At 35.7% G+C, this 15,934-nt stretch overlaps 1 protein-coding gene across 9 annotated transcripts in view; it reads left to right on the top strand.

Moving 5' to 3' along the window:
- The window catches only part of LRP1B (LDL receptor related protein 1B), a 1,831,517-nt gene that overhangs the window by 710,379 nt on the left and 1,105,204 nt on the right, over positions 1 to 15,934 (top strand). For all 9 annotated transcript variants that reach the window (XR_013828854.1, XM_079925113.1, XM_079925117.1 and 6 more), the window contains one exon: positions 13,344 to 13,481. Coding sequence is in view for 7 of the 9 variants with exons in the window: in XM_079925113.1 (XP_079781239.1) it covers positions 13,344 to 13,481 (138 nt within the window). In the remaining 2 variants the exon portion in view is untranslated. The remainder of the gene's footprint in view (positions 1 to 13,343; positions 13,482 to 15,934) is intronic.

The following is a 15,934-nucleotide window of genomic DNA, read 5'->3' as shown; positions in this document are numbered from 1 at the left end:
GCTTTAACAAATTGTATCAATGAATAGTATTTTATTTAGAAGTTGAAACTCATAAATCCAATTTTAATTTTCTTTAAAAATACTATAAATAGTATTTCTTTGAATACTAAGTATTAGAATACTAGTATTCTTTGAATATATAAATTTCTTTTCATTCTTTCCACTTAAATTAAAATATCAGTCTGTCAGGTGAAGTAGCTCATATGCAAAAGAAAATTATCCCTGAAAACAAGAATAGTATCTTATGCAATGAACATAGTTCTAGGAAAGTTGTATTACAACTGTAAAGGCATTATGCAATCCGATGTTATGTTTAATATTAAACAGATACAGGATATTAATTATATTTACATTGTGTACCAATTTTCCCAAACAACATGGAGTAAATAATGTGGTTTACATGCTTTACAGTCTTCGCAAGCATCCCATATTGCTGTTAGCTATTTTGATTTCTCAGCTGTGAGAATTATAATAAATGTTATAATGTACTATTTCCATACACTTAATTGCATAAGAGTTACCTTTTCTCCTTAAAAGGTGATTGTCTATAATATTTCCAGGAAAATGGATCTAATTGTATATAAAAACATTCTTTAAAAAAATTCTTTTTCTTTTTAATAGAGATAGAAAAGATAGAAAAGTTTTTTGCAGTCATGTTAATGGTGCTCCACAAATCTTAATATGTTGCTTAGTTATAAAGAAACTAAAATGTTTTTAAAATGAGTCTAGGAAAGTTAATTTTTTAAAGATTTTAAAAAATTTGTTCCCAGTTTTATTGAGATATAATTGATGTCCAGCACTGTATAAGTTTAAGGTGTACAGCATAATGATTTGATTTACATACATCATGAAATGAGTATCACAGTGTATGAGGGTTCTCTCTTTTCCATATCCTTAGCAACACTTGCTATTAGTTGTCATTTTGACTCTGGTCATTCTGACACGTGTGAGATGGCATCTTATTTTGGTTTTGATTTGAATTTCCCCGATGATTAGTGAAGTTGAGCATCTTTTCATGTGCCTGTTGGCCATCAGTATGCCCTCCTTGGAAAAAATGTCTATTCAGAACCTCTGCCCATTTCCAACCAGGTTTTTTTTTTCCTGCAATTGAGTTGCATGCGTGCATTGTATATTTTGGATATTAACTCCTTATTGGAGATACCTTTTGCAAATATCTTCTCCCATTCAGTAGGTGTCCTATTTGTTTTGTTGATAGTTTCCTTCACTGTGCAAAAGGTTTTAGGTTGATGTAGTCCATTTGTTTATTTTTTGGGTTTTTTTGCCCTTGCCTGAGGAGACATATTCCAAAAGATATTGCTAAGGCTGATGTGAAAGAGCTTAGGTTTTCTTTAAGAAGTTTTATGGTTTCAGATCTTAGATTTAAGTCTTTGATTTATTTTGAAGTTATTTGTGTGCAAGGTGTGAGAGAGTAGTCCAGTTTGATTCTTCTGCATGTAGTTGCCCAGTTTTCGCAGCACTATTTATCATAAAGGCTGTCTTTACCCCATTATATATTTTTGCTTCCTTTGTCATATATTGATTGCTCACATAGGTGTGTGTCCATTTCTGGGCTCTCTACTTTGTTCCACTGATCTATATCTGTTTTTGTGCCAGTACCATACTGTTTTGATTACTGTAGCTTTTTAGTATAGTTTGAAAGTGCTAATATTTAAAGCAGTTGTCACAAATTCTTAGAAATGATAGGATCTTCAACTTAAGAAATAGAAAATCTCCATAGGATTCAGTATTCAAAAGACAAATATTGTAAGAGAGCGTATCAATGGAAATAATCCTTATATTCCTCAGTGTTTTTTTTTCAATCAGTACTATACTTTACTAGAACTCGAGTCTCAAACAATTCTTCAAATTATGATCAAATCTCAACATTCTAGGTGGATAGACAGGTATAATCAAACAAAATCCCAAACTGAATAATTTTAATTTTTTGAATTTTGAAGGTATTTCATGCTTTCTTTCTGATAACTTTAGGTACCAAATTTTTTACTTGATTTTATATCAATTAGTAATCAATGTTTTTTATTCCTACATTCTGCTTTATATTTTAAAGTGGGAGGAAATATATATATATATATTTTTTGCATAAAGGCCTTGTGCCTTAAGAAATATACATGAAACTGCATATATTAGTACAGTTCATAAATTACAGAGATATTTGTACTGTTAAAAACATTAAAATTTGAAATAAACAATATCTCTGTGGGTTCGTAGAACAAATTGGGATCAATGACACCTACAAATAAACCAAAAGAAACCCCCAGAGACCAACAAAAACAAAACAACAAATAAAAAATTTGTATGCTTCCCAAACTATGATTTCATTTGATCCTTATGACAATCATGTGATGTTAAGTACTTTACTCAAGTTTAGACAGCTAATACATGGCAGATAAAAACTCTGATTCAAGGTTTTGATCTCTAAGCCTCAGAACGCTTCTACTATTACCTGTTATTTTTCACAAAGAAAACTTGATGAAGAGGCCAGAGCTTGAAGGTGAAAAAGAACTTGCTGGGTGAAAAAGAAAGAGAAGGTTTACTTTTCAGATGATGATATTGCATACCAAAAAATCCACAGGTGGGAAAAAATGTGTGTTTTAGGGAGGTGAATGATAATAATGAATAAAGTAGAGTATTAAGTACTGAAAATACTTGTATACAATACCAATTGCAATTAATTGTAAATAATGCTAATAAGTTTCAACTAGACAATGATATCAGGCCAAGGAGTTTTGATTTCTTGTGGCCAGCAACTGAGAACAGTTATAATTTTGAGACTGGTCATTGGGTGAAAGCTGTATTTGTAAAACCAATTCTGAGAATTCATTGATGATAAAAAAAAGGTAACTTCCAGCATATCAAAGAATGTTCAATTGCTACAACTTCATTCACCAACTGTGTATTGAACACTGTTTATTCTGTGTCAGGCAGTATACTAAATGTTTGTTTCCCAGTCAGAGAGAGAGGAAAGTTTATAAAAGAGCATGTGTGAAATGCACCTAAGTGTGTTCATGGAGTAGTATAAATAACAACAGCAATAATGTGATGAGTTTAAGAAGCATGAAAAATAATGGTGGAAATTGTGTCTAAGAGAAAGGAATTCTGACCAGGTTTTGAAGGACGTTGTATGCCTTTGGCTTCACTGTTAGTGGTACCACTAAGACCTCGGGGAGAAGCTCAGCAGAGTTGGAAGTGTAGTGGCTGGAGTAAGAAGGGAATGGGAATACAGCAGGTGCAGTCTACATTTTGAAGAAGTTTAACAGTTAAGAAAAGTAGGAAAGAAGGGATACTACGTCAAGAAATGTTCAATCAGAAAAAGTGACTTTGTTCTTGAGTGTAGGTTTAAAAAAATTGAATGAGATTTCAGGGAGGAGTCAGACCTATTGGAAAGATAGACATGGGAAATACAACCAAGCAGCAAATCTTGATGGGACAAAACCCCCAAAGTGGGATGTGACAGAGTGTAGGGTGAGGAGGTTAACTTCGGTGGGGGAGGATTGATACCGGTCCTGCTAAGATATGATGATGTTGTGACAAGTTCAGATATATGACTATATCTGCCATTACAGAAGAAAAATCTCCACTCCTTCACACAATGCACTATCTCGATTATCTTTAGTCAGAAAGGACATTTGATGAGATTTATGTCTTCCACTATCACTTTAACTGAACAGAGTTATGTTTAAAAATAATTGGAACATTCAAGAACATACAGATGAATCATGCTATCCTTGCATTATCCTGGAAGGCTTATTTGTAAAATGAGGTTCATTAAAAAATGGAAGATATTTCAGTTAATTGGGTAAGGCTTATAGAAAATCTAAAAACATGGATACTATTCTCCTGTGTTTATATATTTTAAATCCTCCTCATGATAGAGTTCTTCTTTCTTGTAATTAATTACTATATTTTAAATTCTGCTACCTTGCTCAGGTCACCTAAAATTAGATTTGAGGGACTGGAAATGTTTTCTAAATGTGCATTACTGACAACTGAAGTGATATTCTCACCAGGACTAACATACTTGTTAAAATTTTAAGAGTCTTTGTACTATTTTAAAATTTCTCATGTGCTAATCTGTTATCACAGTGCCTCTCTCAGGTCCCCCCAAGTCCTCATGATTTAGCAACTAAAGGGATAATTCTGGGTATATCAGAGAGCCTCCAACCCTGTTCCTTGCTATGTCCAAATAATGATTGCTGGTTGTGAAATGCTCTGAATGCCTGAAAGTCTTCAAGAGGTGAATCATTTAATGCAACCTTGACATATTCTGAGGAATTCATGCAGCCTCCATTATCCTGTGCCTCTTCTTGTCACATGTAAATAGGTAGAAGTAGTGATCAGGGTGAGTTTTCTCTCTGTTATCAGGGTGGACTAAAGGAGCCTCATGGGTTATACACACCGTTACTTCAGAAATGTTCATTGGGAATCAAGGATGGATTATTGCCCAAAGAAATAGTACACTGTTTACCCATATTGCCTGGTTTCAGTTGAGAATTTGAATTGAGGCAAGCATTGCCATTTCTCAGACTGCCCCATCTCTATCTCCATTTTCAAGAAAGACAACAACATTTTGGTTTTAGCAGTTTTCCAACTGAAGTATATCAGCATTGGTCAAAGAGCTTAAAGGTATCGATTCCCTCAATTTTGAGGTTAATTCCCAAGGCCTGGGGCAACCGCTACACTTATTCTACAGATAATTGCTGCTATTTACTTCAGTGTAACTTTCAAATTTTCATTGTCTTAATATGTTTTGGTACGAAAATTTGGGAAGAACTGGTTAAGGTACAATCCATTAAGCCATCACCCAGCTGTCCTACCAGTTACCCAGCAGTGAGGGAAACCAAGACAAGAGTATATCAAGGGGAGTAGGGGGGAACAATAGTAGCTAGTCTATGAAGAAACCAATTGACTGTTCCATTCTTCTAAACAAATTTCTCTTTTGTCCCTACATGTTACCAGTAGAAAGAATCTAATGGTTCTGTATATTGCCTCTGAGAAACCCAAACATTTTTTCCTGTTTTCTCAAAATTTATAAGTAGCTGAGCCTTTTTCCTTAACACCAGATGTACATTTTCACTCCTTCTGTCATGTTCATCAGTTACCTGACAGTCTTAAAAATGAAAACTCATACTTGTATTTGAGCCAACACAAGTATCACTTTTTAAAAAAAATCTTGCTTTTTTAGAACTACTGATGCATTTTTGGTTTCTAACTAAAAATTTTTATAATCTCCTGGGTTTATGAATTTTTTTGACAAAACGAATACCCTTGTATAGCAGTAATTGTATAAATATACATGAAAAGATACAAGGAAACCTATTAGTGGTAACACTTCAGCTAGTAAAGCTACATCATAAAAATTTGTTGACATCCCCAAACAAATGGTTGAACAAATACTTAATTTTGCCTTTTTATTGGCCTTTTTATTATTCTTATAATTTTGCCTCAACTAAGTAGAGTAAAACATATTTTTTGAGGTTGTTTTTTTCTTTAGGGGCTTGCAACAGAAAAGAACGTTATAAGATGTAACTCACCTTCTCAAAACATTCTTAACTATGATAACAGCAATCACTTATTTAGCGCTTGCCAAGAAAAATGCTAAGAGTTTTTGATATAATTCTTATAACAACCTGGTAAAACACAGAGAAAGTAGAAAACTTACCCAAGTTACTCAGTTTATAATTGATGGGACCAGAAACTGGACTCAAGAATCTGGTTCCAGATTTTCCACTAGAAGAATCTCCACTGCGCTGCATTTATTTACATGACTAACACATGTTGAATTCCTACTCTGAGCCTACATCTCTCAGTGCTTTGCCATGAATAACTTTTGATCCTCACAACAACCCAGCTGGTAGACTCAATTGATATTTCCATTTACAGCTGAGAAAAATAATGCTAAATTGATTAAATTAACGTCCCATAGGTATTGACAAAACTGTGATTATCCTAAGTGTGTTTTGACTGAAAAATCTGTGCAATTGCAATAATCAGTGTCAGATTAATACATGACTGTAGCCTTATTATGTGACTGTACTTTGGATTTGGGAGAGGTGGGCAAGATTACAGATCATTATGAGAGAAATTGGAGAGTACCTATAAAACAAGTATAAATAGGAATTTTAGATGTTTGATAAAGACTTGGAATTGGTGAACTTCAAGAAAAGTCTTGGTGTTCCAAGTTAAATGTATCTTTAAAAACACAAGGGGTAATTATGAAAAGTGCAATTACCACCACTAGGTAAACTAAATGAGTCCTCCCTGTTCATCATCACCTCCCCACTCTTTAGCCAATTCTGTTGCATAAGACTTGCTCAGTAAAGACTTTTTTTTAAACAAGCGAATCCACATATAAATAAGTATAAAACTAGCTGTTCTTCATATTCCTAAAGAACAGATTAAAAATATAAAATACCTTTAAGGCGGACACAACTTCATTTAAATTCCACTAAAACCTTTTGGTTCATGTTACCTGATACAATTCTAAAAAGAGTCATGGTGGCCCTGAACCAAGATGGTGGAGTAGAAGGATGTGCTCTCACTCCCTCTTACGAGAACACCAGAATCACAACTAACTGCTGAACAATCATCGACAGGAAGAAACTGGAACTCATCAAAAAAGATACCCCACATCCAAACACAAAGGAGAAGCCACAATGAGATGGTAGGAGGGGCACAATCACAATAAAATCAAATCACATAACTGCTGGGTGGGTGACTCACAAACTGGAGAACAATTATACCACAGAAGTCCACCCACTGGAGTGAAGGTTCGGAGCCCCATGTCAGGCTTCCGAACCTGGGGGTCTGGCAACAGGGGGAGGAATTCCTAGAGAATCAGACTTTGAAGGCTAGTGGGATTTGATAGCAGGACTTCGACAGGACTGGGGGAAACAGAGACTCCACTCTTGGAGGGCATACAAAAAGTAGTGTGTCTGTCGAGACCAAGGGAAAGGAGCAGTGACCCCATAGGAGACTGAACCAGACCTACCTGCTAGTGTTGGAGGGTCTCCTGCAGAGGCAGGGGGTGCCTGTGTCTCACCATGAGGACAAGGACTGGCAGCAGAAGTTCTGGGAAGTACTCCATGGCATGAGCCCTCCCAGACTCTGCAATTAGCCCCACCAAAGAGCCTGCATAGGCTTCAGTGTTGGGTCGCCTCAGGCCAAACAGCCTACAGAGAGGGAACTCAGCCCCACCCATCAACAGTCAAGCTGATTAAAGTTTTACTGACCTTGGCCTACCACAGCAACACACAGCTCTACCCCCCACCAGTCCCTCCCATCAGGAAACTTGCACAAGCCTCTTAGATAGCCTTATCCACCAGAGGGCAGACAGCAGAAGCAAGAAGAACTACAGTCCTGCAGCCTGTGGGTAAAAAACGACATTCACAAAAAGATAGACAAGATGAAAAAGCAGAGGGCTATGTACCAGATGAAGGAACAAGATAAAACCCCAGAAAAACAACTAAATGAAGTGGAGATAGGCAACCTTCCAGAAGAAGAATTCAGAATAATGATAGTGAAGATGATTCAGGATTCGGAAAAAGAATGGAGGCAAAGATCAAGAAGATGCAAGAAATGTTTAACAAAGACCTAGAAGAATTAAAGAACAAACAGAGATGAACAATACAATAACTGAAAAGAAAACTACACTAGAAGGAATCAATACCAGAATAGCTGAGTCAGAAGAACGAATAAGTGATCTGGAATACAGAATGGTGGAATTTACTGCTGCGGAACAGAATAAACAAAAAAGAATGAAAAGAAATGAAGACAGCCTAAGAGACCTCTGGGACAACATTAAATGCAACAACATTCGCATTATAGGGATCCCAGAAGGAGAAGAGAGAGAGAAAGGACCCGAGAAAATATTTGAAGAGATTATAGTCGAAAACATCCCTGACATGGGAAAGGAAATAGCCACCGAAGTCCAGGAAGCACAGAGAGTCCCATACAGGATAAACCCAAGGAGAAACACGCCAAGACACATAGTAATCAATTTGGCAAAACTTAAACACAAAGAAAAATTATTGAAAGCAGGGGAAAAATGACAAATAACACACAAGGGAACTCCCATAAGGTTAACAGCTGATTTCTCAAAGGAAACGCTACAAGCCAGAAGGGAGAGGCTTGATATACTTAAAGTGACGAAAGGGAAGAACATACAACCAAGATTACTCTACCCAGCAAGGATCTCATTCAGATTCGATGGAGAAATCAAAAGCTTTACAGACAAGCAAAAGCTAGGAGAATTCAGCACCACCAAATCAGCTCTACAATGAATGCTAAAGAAACTTCTCTAAGTGGGAAACACGAGAAGAAAAGGACCTACCAAAACAAAGCCAAAACAATTAAGAAAATGGTAATAGGAACATACATATCAATAATTACCTTAAACGTGAATGGATTAAATGCTCCAACCAAAAGACACAGGTTTGCTAAATGGATACAAAAACAAGACCAATATATATGCTGTCTACAAGAGACCCACCTCAGACCTAGGAACACATTCAGACTGAAAGTGAGGGGATGGGAAAAGATATTCCGTGCAAGTGGAAATCAAAAGAGAGCTGGAGTAGCACTACTCATATCAGATAAAATAGACTTTAAGATAAAGAATGTTACAAGAGACAAGGAAGGACACTACATAATGATCAAGGGATCAATCCAAGAAGAAGATATAACAATTATAAATATATATGCACCCAACATAGGAGCACCTCAATGCATAAAGTAACTGCTAACAGCTATAAAAGAGGAAATCAACAGTAACACAATAATAGTGGGGGACTTTAACACCTCACTTACACCAATGGACAGATCATCCAAAGTGAAAAGAAATAAGGAAAAAGAAGCTTTAAATGACACAGTAGACCAGATAGATTTAATTGATATTTATAGGACATTCCATCCAAAAACAGCAGATTACACTTTCTTCTCAAGTGTGCATGGAACATTCTCCAGGATAGATCACATCTTGGGTCACAAATCAAGCTTCAGTAAATTTAAGAAAATTGGTCATATCAAGCATCTTTTCTGACCACAATGCTATGAGATTAGAAATGACTTACAGGGAAAAAATGTAAAAAATGCAAACACATGGAGGCTAAACAGTATGTTACTAAATAACCAAGAGATCACTGAAGAAGTCAAAGAGGAAATCAAAAAATACCTAGAGACAAATGACAATGAAAACACAATGATCCAAAACCTGTGGGATGCAGCAACAGGAGTTGTAAGAGGGAAGTTTATAGCTATACAAGCCTTCCTCAGGAAACGAGAAAAGTCTCAACTAAACAATCTAACTTACACCTAAAGGAACCAGAGAAAGAAGAACAAACAAAACCCAAAGTTAGCAGAAGGAAAGAAATCATAAAGATCAGAGCAGAAATAAATGAAATAGAAACAAAGAAAAGCATAGCGACGAACAATAAAACTAAAAGCTGGTTCTTTCAGAAGATAAACAAAATTGATAAACCATTAGCCAGACTGATGAAGACAAAGAGGGAAAGGGCTCAAATCAATAATATTAGAAATGAAAAAGGAGAAGTTACAACAGACATGGCAGAAATACAAAGCATCCTAAGAGACTCTATGCCAATAAAATGGACAACCTGGAAGAAATGGACAAATTCTTAGAAATGTATAACCTTCCAAGACTGAACCAGGAAGAAAGAGAAAATATGAACAGACCAAACACAAGTAATGAAATTGAAACTCTGATTAAATATCTTCCAACAAACAAAAGTCCAGGACCAGATGGCTTCACAGGTGAATTCTATCAAACCTTTAGAGAAAAGCTAACACCCATCCTTTTCAAACTCTTCCAAAAAATTGCAGAGGAAGGAACACTCCCAAACTCATTCTATGAGGCCACCATCACCCTGATACCAAAACCAGACAAAGATAGTACAAAAAAAGAAAATTACAGACCAATATCTCTGATGAATATGGATGCAAAAATCCTCAACAAAATACTAGCAAACAGAATCCAACAACACATTAAAAGGATCAGACACTATGATCAAGTGGGATTTATCCCAGTGATGCAAGGATTCTTCAATATATGCAAATCAATCAATGTGATACACCATATTAACAAATTGAAGAATAAAAACCATATGGTCATCCCAATAGATGCAGAAAAAGCTTTTGACAAAATTCAACACCCATTTATGATAAAAACTCTCCAGAAAGTGGGCATAGAGGGAACTTACCTCGACATAATAAAGGCCATATACGACAGACCCACAGCAAACATCATCTCAATGGTGAAAAACTGAAAGCATTTCCTCTAAGATCAGGAACAAGACAAGAATGTCCACTTACAACACTATTATTCAACATAGTTTTGGAAGTCCTAGCCATGATAGTCAGAGAAGAAAAAGAAATAAAAGTAATACACATTGGAAAACAAGAAGTAAAACTGTCACTGTTTGCAGATGACATGATTACTATACATAGAGAATTGTAAAGATGCCACCAGAAAATTAGTAGAGCTAATCAATGAATTTGGTAAAGTTGCAGGGTACAAAATTAATGCACAGAAATCTTTTGCATTCCTATATACTAATGATGAAAATTCTGAAAGAGAAATTAAGGAAACACTCCCATTTACCATTGCAACAAAAAGGATAAAATACCTAGGAATAAACCTACCGAGGGAGACAAAAGACCTGTATGCAGAAAATTGTAAGACACTGATGAAAGAAATTAAAGATGATACCAACAGATGGAGAGATATACCATGTTCTTGGATTGGAAGAATCAGTATTATGAAAAGGCTATACTACCCAAAGTAATCTACAGATTCAATGCAATCCCTATCAAATTACCAATGGCAATTTTTACAGAACTAGAAGAAAATATCTTAAAAATTGTATGGAGACCCAAAAGACCCCGGACACCCAAAGCAGTCTTGAGGGAAAATAGCGGAGCTGGAGGAATCAGACTCCCTGACTTCAGACTATACTACAGAGCTACAGTAATCAAGACAATACAGTATGGGCACAAAAACAGAAATATAGATCAGTGGAGCAGGATAGAAAGCCCAGAGATAAACCCACGCACCTATGGTTAACTAATCTATGACAGAGGAGGCAAGGGTATACAATGGAGAAAAGACAGTCTCTTCAATAAGTGGTGCTGGGAAAACTGTACAGCTACATGTAAAAGAATGAAATTAGAACACTCCCTAACACCATACAGAAAAATAAACTCAAAATGGATTAGAGGCATGAATGTAAGCCTGGACACTATAAAACTCTTAGAGGAGAACATAGGAAGAACACTCTTTGACATAAATCACGGCAAGATCTTTTTTGATACACCTCCTAGAGTAATGGAAACAAAAACAAAAATGAACAAATGGGACCTAATGAAACTTCAAAGATTTTGCACAACAAAAGAAACCATAAACAAGACAAAAAGACAACCCTGAGAATGGGAGAAAATATTTGCAAACGTATAAATGGACAAAGGATTAATCTCCAAAATATATAAACAGCTCGTGCAGCTCAATATTAAAAAAACAAACAACCCAATCCCAAAATGGGCAGAAGACCTAAATAGACATTTCTCCAAAGAAGACATACAGATGGCCAAGAAGCACATGAAAAGCTGCTCAACATCACTAATTATTAGAGAAATGCAAATCAAAACTACAACAAGGTATCACCTCACAGTAGTTAGAGCGGGCATCATCAGAAAATCTACAAACAACAAATGCTGGAGAGGGTGTGGAGAAAAGGGAACCCTTTTGCACTGTTGGTGGGAATGTAAATTGTTACAGCCACTGTGGAGAACAGTATGGAGTTTCCTTAAAAAACTAAAAATAGAATTACCATATGATCCAGCAATCCCACTTCTGGGCATATAACCTGAGAAAACCATAATTCAAAAAGACACATGCACCCCAATGTTCATTGCAGCACTATTTCCAATAGCCAGGTCATGGAAGCAACCTAAATGCCCATCGCCAGATGAATGGATACAGAAGATGTGGTACATATATACAATGGAATATTACTCAGCCATAAAAAGGAACAAAATTGGTTATTTGTTGAGACATGGATGGATCTAGAGACTGTCATACAGAGTGAAGTAAGTCAGGAGGAGAAAAACAAGTATCATATATTAACGCATATATGTGGAACCTAGAAAAATGTTACAGATGAACCGGTTTGCAGGGCAGAAATTCAGACACAGATGCAGAGAACAAACGTATGGACACCAGAGGGGGAAAGCGGCAGGGGGTGGTGGTGGTGGTGTGATGAATTGGGCTATTGGGATTGACATGTATACACTGATGTGTATAAAATGGATGACTAATAAGGACCTGCTGTATAAAAAAATAAATAATATAAAATTAAAAAAAAAATGTTTTCAGTGTATAGGTTTTCAAAGTATCTATGCATCAGAGTAAAAGCACAGTATCCATTCATCTAATAGTATTTTGCATTATAAGAATACAAGGGAAAAGATCTTCCCGAACCCTAGTTGATCGTCTCTAGAGGAGTGTCTGTGCAGATTATCTGGCCTCCTTATTCAGGAAGCACAAAGAACCTTTCTGTATGTATTTGCGTAGTATGGATGGATTTGTTTGTTTAAAATGGTCAGGCTGTACAATGAGTTCTAGTGCTAACCCCCAGTTCCTGTTCACTGTAGAACTGCTGATAACTCATTTGGGGTCTCTGTGCACTCAGACATAACATAGGATAATTCCAGCTGTATTTTGGTCACATTATTTAGCTTTGATATCTCAAGTTTCCAAATCTGTAAAATGGGAACAGAGATAGTACCAGTTCAGAAGGCTGTTAGGAAGATTAAATGAGTTAATACATGTAACGCACTTAGTGCCTAACACTTGATGTGTACTCATCAATTAAAAAATAAAATAAAATAAAAAAAATAAAAAGAGCCATGCCAAGAAGTTGCCATTATTCATATTTCACAGTTGCAGGACTTGAAACTTACAGGGTTTAAGCACCTTGTCCACTTATCTAAGGATAAGAAATAGAACAGTGACTCAAACCAACCCTTAGATTTTCAATCCATGGCTCTTTAAGGGTCAAAAGAATACCTGTGTTTTAAATGCATTATTTGAAAAACATACATATTATTTTATTTCCTATGCAGCCTTTAAAAATTAGGTATTTTATATTACATAGGCCAATTTTGATGTCTCTGAGAATCAGAGCTGCCCTCTGGTAGTATTGCCTGTCATTTTATTTTGTGAATTCACGCTAGTAATTTCTCGTGCTTAACAGTTTTAGTGTTAAAAAAAAAAAAGCTAAATCACTGTGTTCCTTTTTGCATTTTTCCAGGTCCTGAGGAGGTAGAAATCAAGTGCCCCTTGAATCACATTGCTTGCCTTGGTGCCAACAGATGTGTCCATTTATCCCAGCTCTGCAACGGCGTCCTGGACTGCTCAGATGGGTATGATGAAGGAGTTCATTGCCATGGTGAGTCCATTTGTGGAAAAATACAACTGAAATATTGAATTTTTCATAGTTTTCATGAAAGTTCAAAGACAACCTATAGCCTGTCTTTTTTTTCAACCACAACCTTATCAGTTATTGAGAAAGCATGAGTTTTATTGCCAGAGACACTCAATATGCATTTCAAAGCTGTGACTATTGTGCTTTATTGAAAAATGCTGTTAGAAAAAAAAGCAACACACATTTAGACTTTGAAGTTGGGCTCTTAAACAATTATATATTTCATAGAAAGGAGTACTTTTGAGCAAAGGACAGAAGAGAAGTCTTAGTCACAGTATTGATACCATACATATAAAACGTGTTTCTCTGAACTGTTGCTTAAACAAAGGGTATTTGAAGTAAAACCTCTGCCATCAAATATTTTAATAGAATGTATCATGGGAAATTTTCCCTTAATATTATTTCCCTGAAGTTATACTGTTAACTTTCTTGTAATTTTCATTCTTGTTAAAAACCTGTGTTCTACAGTGGTCAAGAGTTTACCTATATACTAATGATAGGAGTAACTAAATCTCAAATTTATAAAAAGTTAATTGGAACTAGTATATTCCAATAGAACTGGTTGGGAAGGGGAGGTTAAAATGTTTGACAAAGAAACAGGAAAAAGTTGATTAAGGTAAGGGCTGTGATCTGGAAACAGAATCAAGGTTTCAGTCAAGTGAATCAGTCTTCAACTTGGAAGCGGGAAAGAAACCACTGAATCAGAAGGTTCTAACTCAGATTCTAGCATGTTGAATGTAACACAAAGGATGTTTATTGGAACTGTCAAAGAGTAACACGTTCTTCGTGTCGAGGTCAGTGAGACAATAAAGAATGGAAGGAACTGTAGAAAGCTGGAGATGCATGTCTGGTGTCTGCACAGATTGACACTAAATTGCTCCCATTTGGGAAAGGTCCTAGGTCACCAAAAGTTCCAGGTTTTCAGGAGGAGCTCCACATCTTTGTGTTTAAAGTGTTCAAAGTTAGCTACTGCTTTTTAAACATTGTATGGTCAGCAATGTACAGGCCTAACGCAACTTGTCTGGAGATCTGTCAGGGCTTACTGGCTGCCAGTTTCCCACATTTGGGCTGAAATAAACTGGATTCAAAACCAGAGATGGAGACATATATTAGAAAAAGAGTAAATCTTTGTTTAGAAAGGTAATTCAAAGTGGTAAGGATGTTGAGACAGCATAGATCAGCTGTATCACTAGGTCTTTTCCAAACTCTTTCTAAAGGGATGTCCAATTACTCTGGCCCTGTAGACATATTCACATTGAGAAGTTAAAGGTCTTTCTTCTTTGGCCAAGTTTCCTTTCTTAGCCTTGAACTCTGACAGGGTCACATAAGGAGCCAGTTGATTCTTACTTTTACTTATGAACACGTGTAATAATAATTAATAAGAAATGTTATTTGTATTTAGAGGCTTTGTGACATGTACTCCTTTTTATAATTGTATAGCTTTAAAAGTGATATTAATAGAAAGTAAATTAGTGAATTACAACGTAATAGAAGTTAAAGAGTTTAATTTTCTTTACAGAAATTATATTTTCTAGAGCCTAATTCTATTTGCTTTAGTTATAATTCAGGGTTCTTATTACACTTAAAACAAAATTTCAGATAGACATGTGTGACTAAGCTTCTAAAAGAGTGAAATCATCACATTGCCAAATACTTCTCAGAGGTGATTATACAGATTTGAGTATCTTAAACATATTTCAGTGCTGTGGATCATATGAAAATGTATCTGAGTTCTCTAATAAAATTTAGAGCTGGGATTTAAAAGATAAAGGGATATGTTAATAGTAAAACAGGGGATCAACTAACTATTCAATATCTGAACAAAAATGAAATGATATTAAATTCTGTTGATTTTTGAAAAGATAGCGTATACTTCAGACTGAGGTTTAGAATTTGTAGCTGCTTACGCTTCCATCTTTTTTCCTGTTCTAATTTAAGTTTCCAACTGTTCCAAGTTTCATATCTTTATCACAGTGACAACCTTTTTTATTTCTTAATTTGCCAGTGGGAGGCTGATTGTGCCACTTTGGCCTTTTTAATATTTCTAAATTTCACCAAATAAAGTGTTTTAAAAGACTTAACGTATTATGACCTGTGGTGGACTTAGAAATAAGAAATATATTTGGATCTCTACCTGTTATTTACCTCAGTAGAGGGGTTTTCACCTAATTCTGTGGCCTTGCACAACTACATAGAATGGTAGGATCAAGATGACTGAATGACACTGATTCCAGAGTCAGTGGTTTAATAAAGTATTTCTGAATTGAGAAAGAAAAATCAGAAATGTGTTTCCCTGCTTGGCCTGATAAGGTGCCCCAGACACATAGACAAAATAGAAATCTTGGAAGCAACACCAGATTTATCACATGTATATGGTTTGTGTTTAGAAAAGATGATTGATTATATGCAAAAGTATA

This window comes from Stenella coeruleoalba (assembly GCF_951394435.1).
Source record: "Stenella coeruleoalba genome assembly, chromosome: 6".
In the NCBI taxonomy this organism is placed as follows: Eukaryota; Metazoa; Chordata; class Mammalia; order Artiodactyla; family Delphinidae; genus Stenella; species Stenella coeruleoalba.
Note: the sequence above shows the minus strand (reverse complement) of the source record. Positions and strands in the feature narration are given on the sequence as shown.